At 42.0% G+C, this 22,547-nt stretch overlaps 1 protein-coding gene across 5 annotated transcripts in view; it reads right to left on the reverse strand.

The window, feature by feature from the left end:
- LOC105207370 (probable JmjC domain-containing histone demethylation protein 2C) overlaps window positions 1–22,547 on the reverse strand; it is a 301,096-nt gene that overhangs the window by 188,806 nt on the left and 89,743 nt on the right. For all 5 annotated transcript variants that reach the window (XM_039459078.1, XM_039459077.1, XM_026133722.2 and 2 more), the window contains exon 7: window positions 14,720–14,819. In XM_039459078.1, the coding sequence (XP_039315012.1) occupies window positions 14,720–14,819 (100 nt within the window). The remainder of the gene's footprint in view (window positions 1–14,719; window positions 14,820–22,547) is intronic.

Below are 22,547 nucleotides of genomic sequence, written 5' to 3' on the forward strand. Positions count from 1 at the left end.
ATCCGCAAGATCGAAAAGTCGTGACCTCGGTATTCCAGGAGCAGAGGTCCTTCCGAAACGTCGAGTAGATCTACTCACGCACACCAAACGAGAGAACCCTTTTCAACAAGGTCAACGACCTGTATTCTCGTATTTTCCGTCGAATACATGTACATTCTCTTCGCGTGAAACTCGCATGTATTAAAAATAAGAAAAAAAAAACAGTTCGTAGCAAACAGATTATTGACGTGTCAACTCTGGTTGGATACGCCGCTCGAAGACACAGACGCGATGGCATGGAAGATATTTTGAAGTTATGAAACACTATCACGCTATCGTGAGATGCGCGCGTAGTTTCTACGGGAACGACGTCAACGTCATCAATATTCTCGACATGAGGGTGTCCCATGATGGTACACCGCGCAAACATCTTTGGTTGGTAGTGAAACTCGGAAGCGAGCAGAATAAGGAATCTTTACGATCCTTTAAAAGAAAACGCCTCGTCGAGAGACCGGCGATCGCACGGCGGATCGTAAAGTTTGGAAGCGCGATATCTCTCACAGTCCCCAAACATAGAAAAAGATAAATACTCCTGCGGTAGGTAATTTATTTCACCCAAAACTTAAATTTGATGTGTTAAATTGCAAAGAACCCTTAATAGTTTTCGCCAAACATTTTAGCAATGCGAAATCTTCGAAAGTATATATTAAAAGTGCAATTGTAAAAATTTGGCGTATATTTATAACTTATATTATATTTTAAGATTCGAGACTTTTAATTCAAACCATTCAGAAACGTGACGTTCTTCGATAGCTTTTGTATATAACATTATTCGCTGATTGAAATAAAAATCTTGATTAAAAAGAAATTACAGAAATTTTAATTAAAGATTTCTAACGGCTAGTAAAAAAGCGTATATCCATAAAAAAAACTTCATTTCGATAGTGAATCAATAATCATGATAAAAAAAAAACTTCAATTTGTACGCTCGTATTAAAAATACATTTCATTTCATCGAAAGAGCTTCTTCCGAGATTAAATATCATTTAATCTCATATTCACATATGTTTGCTCTACGCGTGAAATTCAATCAAATATTTATTTTTTATCTTATGGAAATGCAATTTTCAAGTATCTTTATATAATACCGAAAAGCACAGGAAATCCAATATCTCTGACAGAGGGAATTTCAGATAAATACGCATGCGCGCGCCTGGAGCGGTAAAGAGGAAATCAAGCGTATGCAGAGCAGAGCGGAAAGTTTCGCAACAATAATTATCCGAGAGTTTCTGCAACTAGTGGGCAAAACGAGCCGGTCGTGCTTAAACCGGAACGAACGTAGCTGCTTAATTACCCGGGGACCGCCGCCCACCTGTGTACAAACAAATTCGTTACGGTGCCGTGTGTTGGCTGCCACGTGGAAATGCGAACCCCCGATGGTGCACGCACAGTGACGATCTACAAACGATAATCTACAAATGTTGGTGTTGTCACAACGTTGGCATTTCTCCCTACGCGAAATAGGTAGGGTCCACCAGTCAAATAAATCAAAAATAACTTAATATAATTACACTTTCATGTAAAACATTATATTTTAATCAAATCTGTGTAACATTTAAATCTAAAAAAATATTAATTAATTTGTAATTTATTATTTTCCAGTTTTATTGTTTTAATATTTATTTTATACCATCATTTACTGCTGATTATTGTCAGCGACTGCAGTCGGTGCAGTGACCCTACCTCGTTTCAAATTGCCCGTACAGAGAAAGATTCATAATTTCAAAACGCATTATCGGAAAAATTATAAAATATAATCAATGTATGGTAAATATCGAGCCTTTGTGTTTATTCCCGAGAAAATATTTCAATTTATTCAAATTTTATTATATTTTATTGGAATTTTTAATTCGTTAAAAAAAAATTCCATTTTTGTATTCCTCAGGTTGTAATTTAATGAAATCATAATTGATAAAATTCTGTGATAGAGAAAATTAAAATTCTAACAGCATCGATGCTACAGTACGAAAGAGGCATTCGTGCGCAGAAAACGAACGTCGTTATCGTCAGGCACGTAAAAGCGAGAAATGCATTTCAGCATGAAAACGATCTTGGGAATGAAAGCTCGCCCAGCGTAGCCTCAGCATCATAACAATCGAAATTGTATTTTCGAAAGCGCGGCAAAAAGATATTATCGTAAGCGCCACCGCATCCGCAATTATTTTTGTGCGCTGCTGTGATTTAATCGTCAAATCGCGAAAACCTCGATACATTCACGCCCGTGGATAATCCCTCTGCGCGAATACGTCACTTCGTTACATCTCAGTGGCGCGCATAGAAATTAACGATTGTTATATATTTGGCATATAAATGAATTGTATTTCGTTAAAGCGGAGCGATTGTTGTTGAAAATTAAATACGGGATTCCCCGCACAGTTTTTTCGAAAAAGAAAAAAAAAACGCCAAACGTTTCGATTCGATTTTGTCCCGTATACAATAAAAACGATCATCGCAGGTATCGATGTGTATCGAACATGCGGATCGCACATAATACAATTACGAGACGAACCGAAATCATTTTAACGAGCGCGTTGTTCGCCCGCGCGAGATCTACGCGTCGAATGCGTGTGCGTGACGGGGCTCTCCGTTATACAATATATGGTTAACAAAATCCTCACTCTCCCTCTCTCTCCCTCAGAATAATCACACGTGTGGCGCGCCCGGTATCGTCACAGAGGAAAAAAAAAATAATACAAATTCCCAATCGATCGATGAATTCATCTCGCCGAATGTATTGCGTCGACGAAACGTCGGGGAACGATTCGAGAGGATTCGAAATTAAACGCGAAAACATTCCTATGCGCGCACGCACGCACAGCGGTAGAGATCAATAGCGCGCGCAATTTATGCACAAAATTCTCGCGAATTTAATGGCGGGCTTGGTAAAACCACGCTCGGTATTTTGCCTCCCGGATTTCAACGATCCGGCCGCGCGCGCCACCGCCGCCGGAAAAATTTAATTACCATTTACGATTTCAATTAAAGCGAGCGACAATGGGCGCGACGTTGATTAAGGTCGATATTAAAACCGGTTCACTGCGACGTGCACCGTTGACATTTCACTCGCGCAATTTGATACAAACGTAACGTAAATGTAAGCATAATGAGTTGATATTACAACTCGCTTTGATACACGAGATCGACATTAATTTCATATTGATGATGAAGCATCCACGAATTTTATCGAGAAATTCATTTTTTTTTTTTTCATTTTACAGGTAATTACAATTAACCACATATCACGCGGAGTTCGCGTACATGAACTCGTAATTGCACTTGTACTTATTCGCTGATTTGTTAATTACTATTCGCAATTCAAATACGGTCAATTTGTATTACTCAGCTATATTTTTTATCGTTTCTTACGTATGCTACAGCAATCAGTCGATACTGTAATAATAACAGGAAATTTCACAAAAATTCAAGAAGATAAAATCGTTATCGATAAACATGGAGATGGATAAGCTAATAAAAAAATTTGAGAAAAATAAAAAATTAATTAGATTCAATTTTTAAATTAAAAATGAATTAATTATACCTAATTTGGTGCATTGTAAAAATACACATAATAATCATTAACGCGTTTCTTATAAAAAAAATCAATCGAAACATACTGTAGATAGATTAGCTGAACAATAAAAATCTTTACTTGAACTGCACGGAAAGAACAATTTTGCCGAAATACAAATCTAATAAATAATTATGTTGCATTATTTAAAATATTATATCAAATGTTTAATTTGGCTGCTAGAATGCCAAAACTATTTGCAGGCTCATTATCACGCTTAGTTGTCCTACATAATTATTTTGATGGCCCAACGTAAAATTGTTTTCCAATCTGTATTCAGTCAAATTTTTAGATACTGCAATAAAATTGTTCTTTCCGTGTGAAATAAACAAAATTATGTGTGTACAACTTAATTTTACACGATACGTTAAACAGGATTATTAATATTCGCTCCCCAAAATATAAAGATAACTTAATCAGCCTTTCAAGTTTTTGCTTCTAGCTTCAAGGTTATTTAATATTTAACTTAAACTTCCTTTTTAATCTAAGGGCAGCAGTTTGACATTTCGAACTATGGAAAATTGTCCTGGTCGTTGTTGCAAATATCTATAGCACCCACGTATGTACACTCCGATACACACACACACACACACACACACACACACAAACGGGAATCGCGTCGATTCGTATGTAAAAGCGGGGCGTGGATTTCGAGCTATTAAGGTTTATTGCGCTCGGAATGCAGAACCCAATAAAAGCCGACACACGCGCCGCTGAATTTCAATATAACAACGTGACCGCGCCGTGTCGAAAGCGTACTCTCCCCCTCCCCTCCTCCCCCTCCGTGTCCCTTCGCGCTCGAACGAGCTGGCAATTAATTCCGAAACGCGATTTATCGGCTGCGGGTCCCGTCGCGGCGATCGATGAGTCATCACGGCACGACGATTCATTCAAAAGTCGCACCTCGTCGCGCGTGGGCGAGCTCGCACGCTGCACTCGCGGTCATTGTGTCCGCTCTCGCATCGACCCGCACTTTTCTTCCGCTCGCGGATTACGCAATAAGAGCGCATATACGCGTGTGCCAACGCGATGCCGATATCGATCGCGAAATCGCGCGTCTCCTACGCTCGGCTTCGAGCGAACGCTGAGAAAGCAGTTTTCACGAATGAATAGAGAGACTGGTAATGTACCACATTACCAATCAGATAATGACGATTGTGATCGTAACGGATGTGGGGTGATCGCAGTTCGCACGAGAAAAGGAAAAAAAAAATTGATGACGAGAGAATTCAGTTGCGAATGATCTCTTAAAGCCGAATTGATATTTCGAGCATATCGAGGTACACCACATGAAAGCATTACGCGTTGAATTGTAACGAGAGCAACGACAGAGCATATCGAATGTTCCGATCGAGAGACATCATTACGATCTCTACTCGTCCATCGTCGCATCGACTGGAATTAATCGCCGTGGACACGGAAACCGGAAATTACTTTCGTAATTTAGTTACCATTACAAATTATAGTTACAAATTGCGTTTGTAACTATATAATTCGCGAGCGAACCAGTTATAAGTTACGGTCCCGCCCGTGGGGGCGCAATTTATAAGCGTGTCGTCGCACGACAGCGCGCGCATCCAGCGCGCTTTAACGTCTCGCATTTATTGAACTCGCTTTTTATCGGATGCGGCACACGCGATGGGAAACGACGACAGTCGCGGGATTTGAGCGAGAACCGTACGGGCGCGGTGTTACACGCTCGATATTACGAGTCGAATCTCCCCCTCCCCCCTCCCTGCCTTCCTCTCTTTCCCCCTTTTCCGACTTTCCGAAAGCCGGGAAAGAATAACGTCGATACTCGTGTTTTTACGAGCGAGCGTTTCGCTTTACTGCCTGTGCACGAACGATAACGGGACGCTATCGTCTCACCGTACGTACACACATGTGCGTTCGCACGGCACGCGTGTTCGCGCGCGTCGTCGTTTCGGAGCGGACTCTTTAAGGAGGAATTTCCGCGCGGCGTTTCCTCCATCCTAAAAAGCATTTACACTATACTCTCTCGCCGGCCGCTTCTCATGCAAAATATCGACGCTCGCGTAATGATGTATAACTCCGCGGGGAGTTTCTCGATAATCCTTATCCGGCGCGGTGCACGCTCGACAGAAACTGCATCATACAGCCCCCTTTTTTATTGCTCTCGTAAACCGTTAAAACTCTTATTCGCAGACCGAATACAGAATTAACGTGTCACTCCCGTTATACGTACGAAGCCGTACGCGGAAGAGCGCGAGAATACAACGTTGCATTTTACGACGGATATTCCACGCGGAAATGGAGTCGCGCGGATAAGCCATTGGTATTAATCATATTTATCGAGATTGAAAATGGGGGATATAATGTGCCTCGTGCATACACAGTCGGCTTGAGCCAATTGTAATTTCATTAGAATGAAAGAACCAGTTGTAGCATTTGATAATATCATACATTCCGCTGAACATTCTCTGTGAGATGTCGCACGGCCACTGAGTGTATTTAAAATCTCCGATTAATAATAATCCTTCAGACTTCCGTATCCAACCGATTTCCATCTATAATAGACTTCTTTTCAATGTTTTAAAGGCAATTAAATTACATTTTCTTTTTTTTTTTAAGTACAGACGTTTGTTTTTAGAAACTTAAAAGTACACACAAAAAATTAGTACCAAGTCAACAATTCATTGTTTCATGTATAAGTAAGAATATCAAATCTTCTTGAAAGACTTTATAATCTTAAACAAACAATTTGCTAATATTGAAAAAATATAAATTATATTTTTTTAAGATTATAAAATTCTTTCAAGATATTTTATATTGTATACGAAAAAATAAATTGTTGATTTGATGCTAAATTTTTTTCCGTAAACCTTCATGAATTTTTAGAGACTATCTGAACCACTTATATTAATAAATGGATATAAAAGTAAAAGCAAGATACTCACGGTTAGGCCAATAAAATACTATAGTATTCTTCATATTGTATCCTAAGGGACAATAAAAAAAAATCCATAACTTACAAACACATCGTAAATTTTCAATTTTCTATTAAACGATCCGATATTGCATCCCAATTTTTATAATTAACATCTTCGCGTATGACTTGTACGGTAGTTTAACCTTTTGGTACACCCGTTACTCGTATCCATTAACATAATGCAGGATTCCTCGATTCATATTCCGGTGGAGCATGAACGATACTCTTTCGCCGACCGCGTATTCTCGAACTACATTTGCGTCGGCTGCCAACGGACAAGCCAGATAACTCGCCGTATCAGCGTGCATTCGTTCGGCGCAGTGCGCATAATGTTGGGTGCATACTGCATACATTACGTAGCGCGACACACCGCCCACGTGCTGCCGACAATGCTTTAATTTGCCGTTCGTTCGCGATATACGCCCGCACTCTCGCACGTGCGGTGCGTGGCACACCTACGGTCGGTCCTATCCGTTCGTAGGGCGTGTGCGTGAATTCACCCGGCTAGCGTCCGGCGAAAGCATTGGAACGATCAGCGTGTTACTACGATTGTTTCCTCTGTGAGGCAAAATCGATCCCTTTCAACCGACAATTACCGAGCGCAGTCATCGCTTTAACGCAAAAAATAAAAAAAATAAAAAAAAGAGGAAAAGAGGAAAAGAAATTGGAAAAGTTTGAATCACGCGGTGAGAATGAATTTGCGACAAACGATGGCGATTCTACTCGCACGTTCATTCCACGAACGCATCGCGATCGACGAAGGATTAATCAGCCGTCTTCATCTCGCTCGCACGGTCGGTCGTTTCAATTGTATCCGTCTCGTCCGCTGGAAGTTCGCTGCAAGACTTATGGGAGTATCCATCCGTTGATGTGTACATCGAGAACTTCGAAATGGCAGGCGCGTTCGCGGCGGCATGATTATCGGTATCAGGTGCATTGAGCATTATGCGCATCCACGTATAATTAGTATAGAAACTCGCGTTTGCGGTGCGTTCGTGCGTGAAGCCGAGTTGACGAGTGAGAGGGAGAGAGACAGAGAGGAAGGGGCGGAAGGGGGGTGGAGAGAGTGATACGTGCATTGGGAAACGATTTCGGTTACACCGACCCAGAGGAATCGACGACAGACACAGCGCGGTGATGAATTATTCTCGCAGGAACGTGGAATTGATTGCTTACAATGTCGCCGTACGTGACGCGATTCCGCGAATTCAACGATATACCGGAACGATATATCGCCTAATCCGGAAAGCAATTCCGGTAACGTTGAAATATACAAGCGTCCATACATTTTCCCACGCCTGTCCGTCCATTTTTCGCCAAATAATATCGTCATTCGCATAATCTGATACAATTATCCATCTGTGGCAGCGCGCGTACGAAAGATACCTCTTTGAAAAAATGCAATCGAAAGGCCAAAAAGCCTTCGCTTCTCATCAACATTTTATTTCAGCGCCGGTGAAATTTAATTTACCGGCTCAGTCGCAAATACACGCGAGGCGTAATTGCATTTGGAATTTCACAGCGGAGTCTCCATTCCTCGTAAAGCTGCCTCGGGATAAACAGCGCTCTTTAAAAACGCACGACGAGACACAATGGCTTTCCCGTTTATAACTATCGCGCGACAACGGCGACGGCGAGACGTCGATGCAGATGCTTGAATATTTAGTACACATTGTTCGTCGCTGCAACGCTCCTAAATTCACCGAACCCCCCCATTCCCCTCCGTGTCCTTCCCTCAAGGTGTCAGAACGATCTGACAATGTAACGCGGAGTCAGAATGAGGTATCAGGCTGCGAGGTGATCGATCGAGACAGAACAAATATCGAGAGCGAAAAGGGCCGCTGCGGAGGGTGAGGAAAGCAAAGGGGATGGAAAGGCGGGAATGAAGAAGAACGCCGCGGCGTAAGGTACGGGGGTGTAATTTTCCGAGAAACGAAGCCAACGAGGTCTCGCGTAATTGGTTCGAAGGGTCGCCCTTTATATACGCAGCCGTGCAAGCCCGCGTCTCTCGAAACGGGAACGGGAACGAAACGAGACGGGGCGAAAGGCACGTTTCGCCAAATGCGTACGGAATTTCCATGTAAATGCCGCGCGACGTAACGCTTTCACTGCTCTGCCTTACCTCGGGAACGATAACAATCCAATCCCCACCTCTGTGTCATTCCCCCCCCCTCCCCCCTCCCCTCCCGCCCTTCGCTCCTGCTAATGAATTATTCATATTCGCTTCGGATGCTGTATTGTTGAACTGGCGAGTTAACAATGTTCCGCGCAACATTTAACGACCCAGTAATTTCGATATTACAAGTTGCCGCAACGACGTTCGATACAAGAGATAATTAAAATGTAATTGCATATATAAAATGGCAGGAATGTCGCGTTATCATCGTCTCTCTCTCTCTCTCTCTCTCTGCCCGGGAAGCTCGTTCAAAGGAATAAATGCGACGAGAATGTCTCGTTCATAAATTGCTCGCAAGACCAATGCTTCCGTGACCGTAGAAAATTGGCATAATGCATAAATTATCCCTAACAAGCCTCGATCTATAAACGTAACAGTCTCTAGATTATCAGCCTGTTATCGTCCATTGTTTCTTCTTTTTTTATTTTTAAATAATTGTTGAACGGTCTTTGTGTTAAAAATGTGCCAACTGACATTAAGGAAAATTATAAATAAATTTATAAAAATTACAACAAAGAACTTTTTGCGGTGACCGAGGCAGTTCAATGGACACGGTTCAAAATTATGTAGCTGCTGACATATGCAACCGTCCAAATATAGGCGTAGCTATAAAGGGCCGCGCGCATTGACAGCCCCCCGCGCCGCCGTCTTCTCTTTTGCATCGCCCTTTTTATTTTTCCAGCCGTAATTACCGTGAGACATCAGCACTCTTGGTGCGGCGCAGCCGCTCAGGGTTGTATTTTCAGCAATGTGTCATCCGACACGCGCTTACGCCAGTCGTTTATTTTTGCGACGTATATAGCCCTCGTGAAAAAAAAAAAAAAATGCCAAACGAGCAGCGGGATGTCGACGAGGGCCCAGGATGTAAGGAATTATACCGACGACCACGAGAATGCCACTTCAAAGAAAACTGCGGGGTCTCGTTATTTTATCGCCACAAGGTCCAACCGCGCGATATCTCTGATTTTTGGCACTCGCGGAAAGAAAGATCGGCTCTGAATCTTTCCATTCGCGGGAGGCGTGGGAGCGTTCCCTGAACCATCACATAAATCGATCTTTCCTAACACTTTCAAGATGATTTTTTTACGTGTGGTGTAAAGATAATTTATATAAAGTGAATTATCTATTAAAAGTATGTGATTAATTATTACGCAAACGTATAAAATAGATTGTCTCACAAGGAAAGGTCCTCATCCAACTCGAAAAATCAAAATATTATGAAACTTTGATAATACAAGTGTATTTGGTAATAGATGGCATCTTAGTAACAATTTTTTTTGCTGCCAAAATTCACATTGGAAAAGTAAAATCAAAAAGATAAAATCTAAACAATTGATAAGTTTTTTAATCTATAAGTCTCATTAAATAATTGTAGCTGATTTATAGCATCGAGTGTAAGAATTTCATAAAAATTACACAATTAGGTTAATAAATAAAAATATCGACGAAAACTACAAATAATGCATCCGGATAATGAAACAATAATAATAAGCGTTGGCTGATGAAAATAGTTAAGTTCAGTATTTATTATTAGTAGGTTTAGCTATATCAGTACTTTAAGGTTTTGCTAAATCATGACTTCTGTTAAATAATCAAGAACTTGTTAACGAGCTCGATCCAAAGTTATTTGAAGAATTTGACGTTAATTTTCCTAAATTCAGACTATAAAAAGATAACCGGCAAGAGATTAGAGATTCCAGAAATATTCACCGAGAGACGATGGGAGATAATTTTATTTGGTTTCGTAAAGCCAGAAAACGTCGTGTTATTCCAAAATCGTGAAAAACTTGCCGCGATGATCGTGCAAAAAGACAGACGAAACTTTTGAATTATTCACGAGCCATTTCGAATTTGATATTTTTCTGGATATTTTCCCGGTGCTCCAAACTTCATCGACAACAATCTGTTATCTTTCAATTTGGACTAAAAATGTGGCGCTAACCGAAAACCCGATAGCAACGTTCTGACGCAATCGATTTCACGTAGATTCTCTAAATTGGAATTTAATTCGTTCACGTTAAATCAACTGGCGTCATAATCACGATTAGTTCATCACGCGATGCATGTAACCATCGTATTACTATTCATTGCATCGTATTATCAAATTTAATATCGATTAATATCGATATTTTGCAGTATTGAAGTTACCAATCAGTGCGTTAATAGATACCTATTGTGAAAATGTGTCGAGTATATTATATGTCAAAATTACTAAATCCGCTGATATTTTTCGAATGCCTACAAATTGTTATCGTACACAAAATACCGACATTGAGAATATCCAATATAAAACGCAAATATTTCTCTAATGTAAAATATTAGTTTATTCCATATTTAAAAAAAAACGCTAACAAGACTGTATCACAGCTGTGACACTCCATCTTCAATTACTAGTCGTCGATATTTCTGAAGTATCGTACTCTCTCTAAATTCTTTGGAGTGGACTCTCGCTCTAAAGAGTGAAAATTCAACCAGTGTTGAAAAAGGAGCTCTTTAGAGCGAGATTCCAATCAAAAAAAATTTAGAGAGTAAATATTTCTAATTGTATCTCAACGAAAAATATCGCAAACACTCGAAAGCAATGTCGCGATCAAAGGTGGAAAGAAACTGTAACCGACTGAAATTGGGACGGGCTCTTGATGGATGCAAATCAGGAAGGAGAACAGAACGAAAAACCGACCACCCGTAATGAGAGCTCGAGTAACCCAGAGAACGAGAAAAAGGAAGATAAATAGACGAGAGGTAGGCCGCGGAGGAACCTAAAGAAATGGAGCTAAGAAACGGCCTCTTGAGAATTAAAGCGGATTCACCGCGGACGAAGACCGTGCAATTCTCGTTCCTCGGCCTGCATTATGCCCATTTTACACGACCCATTTGACAAAGTCTGTTATTAATACTTATAAATAAGTAGATAAAAATAAAATCTTGCTGTATAGAAATATGCAGTAAATGATATTAATTTAAACATATTAATCATGTGGTTCTACAATCAACACGGAAAGAACTGTTTTTTTTTTGAGGTATCAAAATTAGCTAGAAAGAGATCTGAAAAAAATTTTATTGGATCCACAAAATAATTATGCAGAACGCTCAAATTGATTGCTAAAATGTTAAAACTTTTTACAACATTGCTCGAATGTCCTTCATTATTCATTTTGACGATCCAACAAAATTGTTACCAGACCTATATTGAATAAATTTTTAGATACTTCGAAACTGTTCTTTACACGAATTTGTTAATTTTTCACGCATATCTGGCATGTAATTGTTTGTACAAACTGTTCATACATATTATGAAAGAGCAAAAAAACTGAATTTCAATTTTATAGACACATGCATTGCGGTAAAAATATTTTTCGTATTTTAAGACGTGTAAAATTCCATCGCGAATTTTGGATCGCGTAACATAGGCTTTAGAGCCGGTGGGAGGTTACCGGCCTCTTCCATCGGAATCACCAGGTCTCTTTTCTTCCTCCTGAGTCAGCCTTTCCTCCATTTTCACCCTCTCGCGTCTCGCGCTCCTCCCATACGACTCCTTTTTCTTCTCCTCCTTCCTTCTCACCCTTCGAATTGCTCGATGGCGGTTCAGGCGGTGCCGGCAACGTGTCTTTTGTCCGCGGACCGGTTTCTGCCGGTTCCTCGAACCATTTATTTCCCTCGTCCCTCGGCTATATACGACTATATGCTCCTTCTCGCTCCGCTTCTCCCCTCGCGCGTCCTCTCCCGTAACCCGTTCCGTCTTCTCGTGTCGTTCCTTTTCTCGCTCCGTCTCTTCCATCTCGCCTATCATCTCGCCCTACCCACCCTCTATCGTGTTACACCCTTTTTTCGGTCGGCGTGCCGTACGGCCGGCCGGTCGGCTCTCGCACTCGAAATAACGCCCCGGTTTCTGGCAGCCTCCCGAGTCCATGAATGAACGCGGCCGAATCGCTCGGAGGCGTAGAGGAGACGAGGAGTCACCGGTTTGTCTGACCTTCGCACGGGTCGATTCGGTGCGCATCTATCGACGACAACGAAGATGACGACAACGACGACGAGGATGAGGGCGACGACGACCCCGTTTGACCTCGCTTCATCGACCACGCCGAAGACCTGGACACTGGGTCGACACAGCTATGCGGTAGCTCACGACCACGTAGGCTCTTCCGCCTTGGCGTCGATGCACGAGACACGGAGAGAGAGAGAGAGTTATAGTTATTGGCTCCGATAACTGACGCTTTATCGACGATGCTATTTCGTATACGTAACGGGTGTGTCCCGCGCGACACTTTGGCAACTGTCGCGCGTGTTACTAGATTAATGCTTTTCTAGATTAATACTTTTTTACCCAAAATATATAATGCAATCCGTTTCTCCGAATACGTCGAATACAAAAATACATATCATCTATTCAAACCTACTCAAAATATTTTTAAAATTTCTTAATGGAAATTTATATTTTTAGTAAAAACATGTCTGTGATTCTTTATCATGTTAAATGTTTCTTCATCAATAAACCAAAAAAAGATTATTTTTTAATCGCACTGTAGAAACTTGACTTTCAACTCGTGATTTTCAATCATCGCTCGCGGCTGAAAAGTTATTGACATCCTAAGATTTTAATGAAAGAGAAATCGAGTCCATATTAATTAAAGAGCGTACACTACCATATGTTTTCCATTTAATTCAGAACACTTTCTAAATATAACTACGGAAACTGAAAAGCTACGACAGTTTCAGATATGACACGTCTCATTCCGTTTCATATCAGCAATGGTATAACTTGCCTTGGTGGCAACAATCGGTTTTCACGCACTTCCTGCGCCCTAACTCGCGATGTTTACGAGCGCTAGCCGATGTACGACACGACGCGAGCACGATATCACAGCGGTTTTATCGCGCTTTTATTATGATACCCGAGACGCCGGGGATCGCGTTGTTAAATCAGAACCCTTTCGTTCGTAGCAAGAGCGCGAGCGCGCGCGCGCGCGCGAGGGCGAGGGCGAGATTGCTCGAACGATCGATCGCTAAAACGATTCCCCCGGACAAACGCGGGCAAGAATGGCATCACGTCGAGTAGTGCCGTGGCAACGGCTATCGGAAACCAAGCGCCGGATAAGCTTTTACTATCCGATAACGATTAACGGCCGTCGGCCGCGATTGTGCCGACTTGGCCCGGCTATCGGCCGACCGGCCGATCGCGTTCATCGACTTAAAAAGATTTATCGGCGCGCGGCGGCGGCGCCCGATGAAGTCGGAGAAACTCCGATGTTGCGCGAGTCCGGCAACTACGAAAGTTCACTGCCTTCGGAACACGATTAAAACAGTATTCATCAGCGCGCAAATACCGCACCACTTCCGCCCCAGAGAGAAATTAGCGGGGCCAGACATTCCGCGAACCGACTAATGAATTTCGGGCAACCGAGCTTCTCCCGTGCTTCCTCTACGAGAGAGTTTCTCTCCATTTGCGTTCTCATTAAATCTCAATTTCAAATAGCACGCCACTCGCGATTATCGTCTCCAGTCGTCGTTGTGGAGTGAGGGAAAAGTTTCGAGCTTTCGGAATTGACTATCATTTACGGAAAAATCCGTTAAAGCCGAGTGACTCAAGTTTCTCCAAAAGTTTCTTTTAACTTTGAAATCGTTAGTGGAGGTTTAATCATTTCAGATATTGCAGTATTTGCAGACATAAAATTCCTTGGCACGGTTCTCTCAAATGAATAATGATGCTAAAACGGATAACAAAGTTACTTTATGCTGTTATATTTGGAAATGGATGTTTGACTAAATGCGAATTTCTGATTTGACTTTTTTTCGCAAATGACAGTCAATTACTGTCACGATATTTTGTGATCTATACATGTTTTACAGATCTACTGGCAATCAAATCCCCCCCCCCCCTTACGCGAGTAAGTAGTTTAAAAAGAGACATAAATTGTGAGCAGCATATCATAATTCGCGTGTATCGGCGTTTCGAGAGAAAAATTAGAATTCGAAGGTCACTTACCTTTTTCCAGCTGCTGCGATATCGGGCTTTGCACCCTCGGGGTTGTCTGTAACTGCGCCGCGTTTCCCGGTCGTCTTCGAGGCCTTCTTCCAGGTCGTGGCTAAAACAAAAAAAACATTAATTGCTTTTTTTCTCATAATTACGGAATGCAAGGATTAATACAAATATTAAAATGTTGGAGTGTATATGAAGATAAATTATGTGCACAACGTAGATTTAGTTCAGTTACACTCAAGCCCATAGGAATAACTTCATAGACTTTTAATAAGGTTTTACAAGAAAATAAATCATGGGGAATAAAAGCAGATTGAGATCTACTTAATTATCCGCAGATTACAACTATTTTTCACTGCTTAGTCAGACTACCTGGCTACTGATAAAAAAGTTGTTTTTCAAGGAGTTCGTGGACTTAAAAAAAAAAATCTAAAAAAAATTCTGGTATATTCTTTTGACATTTAGAAATACGATTGTATAATTATATGAGCAGACACGTTTCTTTTCTTAATTTTTTTAATGTATATTCGAATTTAAGATAAATCGTCTGGGTCAGTGTGACCCAGACTAGTCTGCGGAGGGTCAAGTAAACGGTGACAGGTTATTCTGTTTTTTAACGAAGATAGATTGAGCATCGAACGCTGATACCTCGCGTGCAACGCGAAAATGTTACCACGCTTTCTTTCGGAGTCAGCTGACTGTGAATTAAAATAAACGATTGTACCGATTTATTATAGCTCGACCGATCACGCAAATTACAGGCACGCCACGGACATTGCGGCTCAACTATAATTATACACTGCGGCAGAATCGATTTTCGTGCGATTACAATGTTTAACTCGTCAAAATAATAAATACACATCCATATATAATAATACGTAAAGCGGTAATAAACAAGCAAGAAGTAATGTAATGAAATTAAGGGAAATCACGACTGCCCTGCCATACTTTCAGAAAACGCTCGCGCCAAATATCCGTTTACCCAAAGTACATATGGACGTAAGGAATTAAGAGCGCTCGGGTCGTACTGCGTTCCATGCGGTGGAAACGCAAGAGAAATAACACCTGAACATCTCGTACGTACGGCGTGGATAAGAGCCATTTGCTACGTCTCCTCGAGCAATCAGTGGCGCATAAGTGATGTTTTTCGTACGACTTTCGCCACGAATAAAGTCGCGCAGCCAATCGCAGACTTTATAGAGTTTCGATGGCTCGAGAGATCTCTATCTTCTTCCCGCATCGTTTTCGTCGTCGTCGTTTTTCGCCACCCTTCGTCCTTGCTTGCATTATGTGCGGTAGGTACCTACATAGCCGTAGTCAGATAATCGTAACAGTCAGTCCCGGGCGCTTCGTCCCCCGCTCGTAAAGTCACTGGCACAGCGCGGAAGGAACGAGGCAGACCCGGACAAGGCGGGTTACCGTCTTTGTTTAACTGCCACGTTTATTGCCGCGGTGATAAACGGACGCGGACGCGAACGCGCTTCGAGATAAACGCGGAACGGGCGAATGTCTCGCGTGTATACGCGCGCAGACGACGACCTAAATTTTAACGACAAATTCCACGACGAGTCTGGAGTCTAATGTTCTCCTTGGCGCGGGACTCTCGAGGGACGTTGTAATTAAATACAAACGAACGTTCTGAAAGGATAAAGTCTAAACGAGCAGCGAGGTTTCCTCGCTAACACGGGAGGAGGCACCTTATCCTCGATAGCTCGAAATTCATTGGCTCTTCTTCGAAATTTCAGTCGAGTAAATATAAATAACTTTGAGCTTGTTGTTAAAATTGCACGAGACAGTAAGTGGAGAAGAAGCGCTACATACATTAGTTAGACCGCGAGATAATGTAGCGTAACGTTACACCGCCGCACTGCATAGCGATGAAAAAAGGGACGAAAATAGATGCGGACTAAATTAACCCGGTGTCAGGGTATTCCAGGCATCTCTTAATAAAATCCTAGACTTCCGCAAAAATGAAGTTAGGTCTTGAGAGTGCTTCGCTAAATTACTGAAATTTTTTACACCTTAAGTTTCCTCTCTCTCCCCGGGATATATAACGCTGCTTGGCATACTGTAATCTTCCTTCGCATACCAAACGCGATCATCTCGTAAGATTGCACGGGTCATAACACACGATGCAAACAGACGTAAATATGAAAGTAGCCTTCGGAAGATTGATAATCTGTTTTTCGCTACGAGTACCGCAATATCGCTTCGTAAATCCTGACGCTTACGCCAGAAAACTTCACGGCGTCCTGCAACGTTATCTAATACGCATAAAGTACGTGATTTCATTCTCGTTGATGATTAAAGCTATACACATTTCAATTATAATATCAGTCGCAACCAGTTGCGATAAGATCGCCAATGACGCTGGCGGCGCTGGCGGAAATGCCGGCAGCAGATACTAATCGCTCAATCTCCGGCTTTCCTAATCCTCTAAGGGATTACATCACCAGCGGCGCGACGGCGCGGCGGTGTGAATAGAGGATTCTCAAAGTCATGGCCGGAATAAAGAGAAATTTCTTGAATTAATGTCAGTGAAAAACTCATTCGGCATACCTCGCCGTGCACACAGGTCGCCCTTTGTTAGCTGCAATTTTGCATTTCTATATAAAAGAAAAGGGTGCGACCTGCAAAACGCGCCGCGTGCGCGTCCGTGCGGAAGAATCCACCCTCTCGTATTCTCTCCCTCTGTCCTCTCGTCTCTCTTTCTCGCTCGTGTGTGTTTTATTGCAAATTGAGGTCTCTGGCACGGGGCCAGGCATTTCACCTAGGCCGTTGCATTCCGGCAGATACACACGAACGTTATATGCTCGCTTATGTGTCTCGCGTGCGCGTGCGCGAGAACATCTCGATCACGTATATATGCGAAGAGAAGAGCTCTTACGTGCTGCCAGCAGACTTTGAAGTACGATTCACGTGTACGTGTATGATACGTGTTCGAATAGAGAAAGTTTCTTGAATTTGAAGTCTTTTTTTCTCTTCATCAGAATGCCGAGTGTTTGCACTTGTGAATTTCAAGCAAATTAAAAATAAAAGAAGTTTTCGCCCATTGAGCGACGTGATTAAGTACGAAATGAAAAAAGTAGCGAAATTTAATTATTTTTATAGATTGAATTATACAATTTTATTAAATCAAAAGAAAATTTAATTATCGGGATATACGTACTTTTAAATACTAAAAAATTGCAATAAACGATGATTTTTGTCAAAATTTTTCTAAAAATTTCTCCGATAAAAGATTGCAAATATATATTTGCAATATATATATATATATATATATTTTTGCGAAATATTTCGCGAAAAACAGGATAGCTTCGTAGAAAAAGAAATGGAAGGAATATTGTTCAATTTGCATTAATCAGCTGTATACTATTTTTTGCGACATTAAGGCGAGGGAAATATAATCACGCTTTCGAGCAAAAATTCAATATACTATAAGTATCGAGAGAGAAAGAGAGAAAGAAAGAGAAATCCGCAAGGTAAAATATAATACAGTATATTAGATCGTCGCATCAGTCGGTTTTATTTTTACACTCGCGAGTCTCGCACACAAGATATAAATAGAAAAAAAAGAGAGAAAGAAACGACCGCGCAACGACGAAGACGACGACGACGGATGATATTCCATAATGCCATTAACGTACGTCGAGATAATAGCAATTCGCCGCCGACGGATATAGGTGGACGCATTACGTGCGGACAGCATCTTTTTCCGGCACATGCTAATCTAATTAATGGTTGCACGGAAACCCCGCGTGGCGTGTGCACGACGTACGCGTGTGCGTGTACGTACGCGAACGCAAGCAGCGGCGTATTTATCACGGTTCAGAGTCCTCCGAGATTCGCTCTCCATTTCCATCCTTTTTTCTCATTTTCGCTCTTTTTACGAGGCTTTTAAAATACCAATTTTCGATAATTTTGTTCTGCATATTCAATTAAATTTTTGAAAACGAAGAAAAATATGCACGTTATTATATGGGATTATTTAATATTAACCATCACAATAATTGAAGTTTTTCATGCGCGAATTCATTTTTTATCGATGCCCAGAAGCAAAACAAAGCAATATAAGTATAAATATTTGTAACACTCTACCTTTACATTACAATAATAATTTAAATTGAATATTACAATGAGCAAACAATTCTCTCCCTTTCTCCCTAATATGTTTTATTTTTCAATAAAATATTACGTTTGAAATTTTTCCGAAAAGTATATGCATTCCCTTTTTTATTATAATTTAATATAACAGAGAAATTAATTTAATAACGGAGCAACAATAAAATATTCGATTTTTCTCTACAATTTCTCCACAAACATATAGAATAAAAACATAGAACATAGGCGTTCCAAAATATGTCACTGAGACAGACACATGTGCGCAAAAGTGTAGATAACGAGATCCCCTCTTAATTATGTAACAAGTAACGCAAGATATGGCTAAAACTGGATTATCTCGGCGCACTCGATGTCGATAACGAGCGAGTTAGAGGACAAATTGCGTTTCAACTAAGAAATTATGCACGAACTGGAACGATAACGCGACACATGAATCGGTTATGAGATAATAATTAAGACAAGTCGAGCGATTGACCTATGCGATTGGACGCAGTGATAAACCAATATTATGCATGTGCATAATTATCATTTCCGGATAGAACTTATTGATGAAATGTGATAATTTTAGCGGCAGGTGAATACGGAATCCATAAACGTTGGGCATTTTACTTCAAGAATTTACCTGTTTATTTTTTCGACCATCATTTTCAACAGATTTTATCAACTCACTTACTCGCCAGGAAGTCATTAGTTCTCTTTTATGTCCTCTATAATCTTCTCGAGCTGCACGGGTTTTTTTTCCCTCTAACCTGAATCACCCTCGTCCCCATCCCGTTCGCCCCGCGCGCACTCCGATACCGTTTTACCAGCTTATTAATCCATGTTCTTCGCCGCTCTCGTTTTCCATCGCTATAACGAGGCGTGCCGCGCGTTTCGCCACGAATCGCCACGGATGCGTCGTTATCCTTTATGGCCGACATTACGGCAGGTATCGCGGAGCGTGCAGGAAACGGCGGCGTTACGCCAATGGCACGCACACGCGTGCACGCCAACCTACTGTACACGAGCGTAATCGTATCTCGACGCTGCACGCGTGTAAGCCATTACATGTATCATGTTACACTTCGCGCACGCACACGCACACGCGCGCACGTACACACGTCATCGAGCGGACGAATGCACTGGGCGTCGCGATAAAACCCAGTCGACCAGAAAGACCAGGCCCCAGCTCGCTTGTTCACCGATTTTTACCGTCTTCCTATCGCGACCAACCGGTTCGGGGGAATACCAGTCGTTCCTTTCTACCGATACGAACCGATCCACTCGTGCAGGTGACCTCTTTAAATCGAGGTACTTCGTCCATTTTTCGTCCATTTTTCCGCGGAAACCGCTGCGAATCGTAGACGCAGCATTTTTCAAGTTGAACGACACTTTGATTAATACCACGAAAAATATCAGATACCTAAGCTTTTTAGGGCCGATGATCGATTCCCTTGACAATTCCGAACTGAATTGTACTGACACGGACTGCAATCGTACATTCTTGTGGATTGGAAGAAAACTTCATTTACTTGAATAAAATTTGGATGTTGAAGAATGACAACTGCTATTTTTTTTTGTGTGTGTTTATATAGACGATCTCGAAGGAAATTTTACTCGACTATTGATCTTTCGTAATCCCTTTAGCGCTCGTAACGACTCCACGCGTCCTATTAAATTTCGAGGTATCTATAACAAAGTTTCTGCTGACTCATACATAGTCCCTAGTTGCGGATAATGCCGAAAAACCATTTCAGTGCTAAAGGGATTAAACGACCTCGTATATCGGATGTCGCGGACGTTATTTGCGTCGCCGTAACGTCGAGGAAAGGAAGTTGAGCTTCGGGAATGCCGGAGAGAGAGAGAAAGAGAGAGAGGACTCGGTGTCCTCGAAGCCCCCATTATGCGATCACAAGTAAATTCGCGTAACTCCCGCCGTTGTCGTCGCCGTCGTCGTTTATGTACTGCAACCCTTGTTAAGCGACAAAAGCCGCCCGGTGGACGTGCCGCGCGTTTTATCTATGTGCACGCCCGACTCGCATGCAAGTCAAGTATCCGGAGGAATATTGACAGACAGCGGACCACGCTTTCTCGCCTCACCTCGCCTCGCCTCGAGTCGTGGCTCTGCACGCACAATTCACGTCGACATCGTCATTTTTCTTCTACGAGAAAACGCAGAGAGCTCGTTACTAAAACGCGAGAATTTATTATCGTTCGTTATGTAGCGATGTATATGCGTACCTCGTTAACGCGGAGTTTTAATCACCTCTCGCTGGGTCGCGCGGATGCAAAGATTATCGTGGTAAAGGGAGATTATTAAAATTTCAGGTGATCAATTTTAAAAAGCTTGAAGGGGTAGACAGCCGGTGGGTACTGCGCTTTAACAACTCGTCCACGGACTAAAGAGCTAATTTGGCTACAAAATGTTTTATTACTTAATGACGAGCTCCTAGACGGAATTAGAAGGGAATCGATGATTTCTTTGCTGGAACTTTCGTGAAAAATTGCCACGCGTGTGCACGCGTTTGAATCTTTCAATTAAAAATTAAAGGTCAATCGAGCTTGATCGCGCATAACTGAAAAATATAAACTACCGCTTTGACATTTCAGTTACAAAGATAGTAAAGAAAATTATAGCTGAAAAATGTTCAAATTGAAAGTACTAATGTGTGTGGAAAAAAAAACTTTAAATAACCTGTATACACGAAAGGGGAATTATTTCGCCACGAGTATAGCACTGATGTGGGCGATATTGGAAAAACGATCACGCTGGCGAGGCTACGATTAAAATTATATTTCCAAGGGATTATTGAAAATTGAGAATTCCTTTTTAGTAAATTTCACCTGCCCGATATGACCCTCATCCCTTATTCCTTGATGCGATTTTCACGTTCGTGAATAATTTCCGGTAAGACTCGATGGGAAATGCTGTCGCCGCTGAGGACCAGCGGAAGGACAAGCTGCGACGAGAGGCAATGCGGCCAATTAAATATGAGTGAGAGTTACTATTCGGGTCCGCGCTACGCGTAGCTCACGTTGACGATCGAGAGATCCATCGAAGCTTCACGTTTTGGGATAATCGCGTGCGGTGACCCGAAATAAACGCGGATTTCTGAATCATTTAGTACCCCACCGCACGGCCTGTATACAATATTAAAGCGTTCGCGGCGCGCGTATATCGCCGGTAATATGGCTATATAGAGAGAAAGGCGAGGCGCGTATGCGCGATCGCGTTTCCGCGCGATAAAATGAAACGATCGAGATTCGCGTCCCGAAATGCGCGAGAATCATTCATAATTTCTGACCGCCATACAACAAGACGGACGTGCGAGCGAACGTTGGCGTGGCAAGAAATTGAAGGCTCGCTTATATCTTTCAAACGCCCGCTGCCAGTTATCTCAATACCTTCGCGCGATTTATGACGGCGATAGTAGCCGAGGAAGATCAATAACGGAGCCAATAAAAAAATAAATTCCGAATGTCTTCGTGACTTTACAAACTATTCGTACCTCTGCCAGACTTGTCTCTCTCTCCCTCCCTCTCTCTTCGCCGAGACTTTGCTCTTTTTAAGGATTTTTCGAAGCGCTGTCACTCGAAGCAACACATTTCTCGACTAACGATTGTTACATATAGCACGCATTCTCCGACAGAGATAAAAGATATGCGATCCCTTGACAAGCCCTTCGGCGGTCCACGCGGACGGACGGGCGGGCGGCGTCCGTCGACTCTCTCT

The sequence above is a fragment of the Solenopsis invicta genome, chromosome 16 (assembly GCF_016802725.1).
Source record: "Solenopsis invicta isolate M01_SB chromosome 16, UNIL_Sinv_3.0, whole genome shotgun sequence".
NCBI classification, from domain to species: domain Eukaryota; kingdom Metazoa; phylum Arthropoda; class Insecta; order Hymenoptera; family Formicidae; genus Solenopsis; species Solenopsis invicta.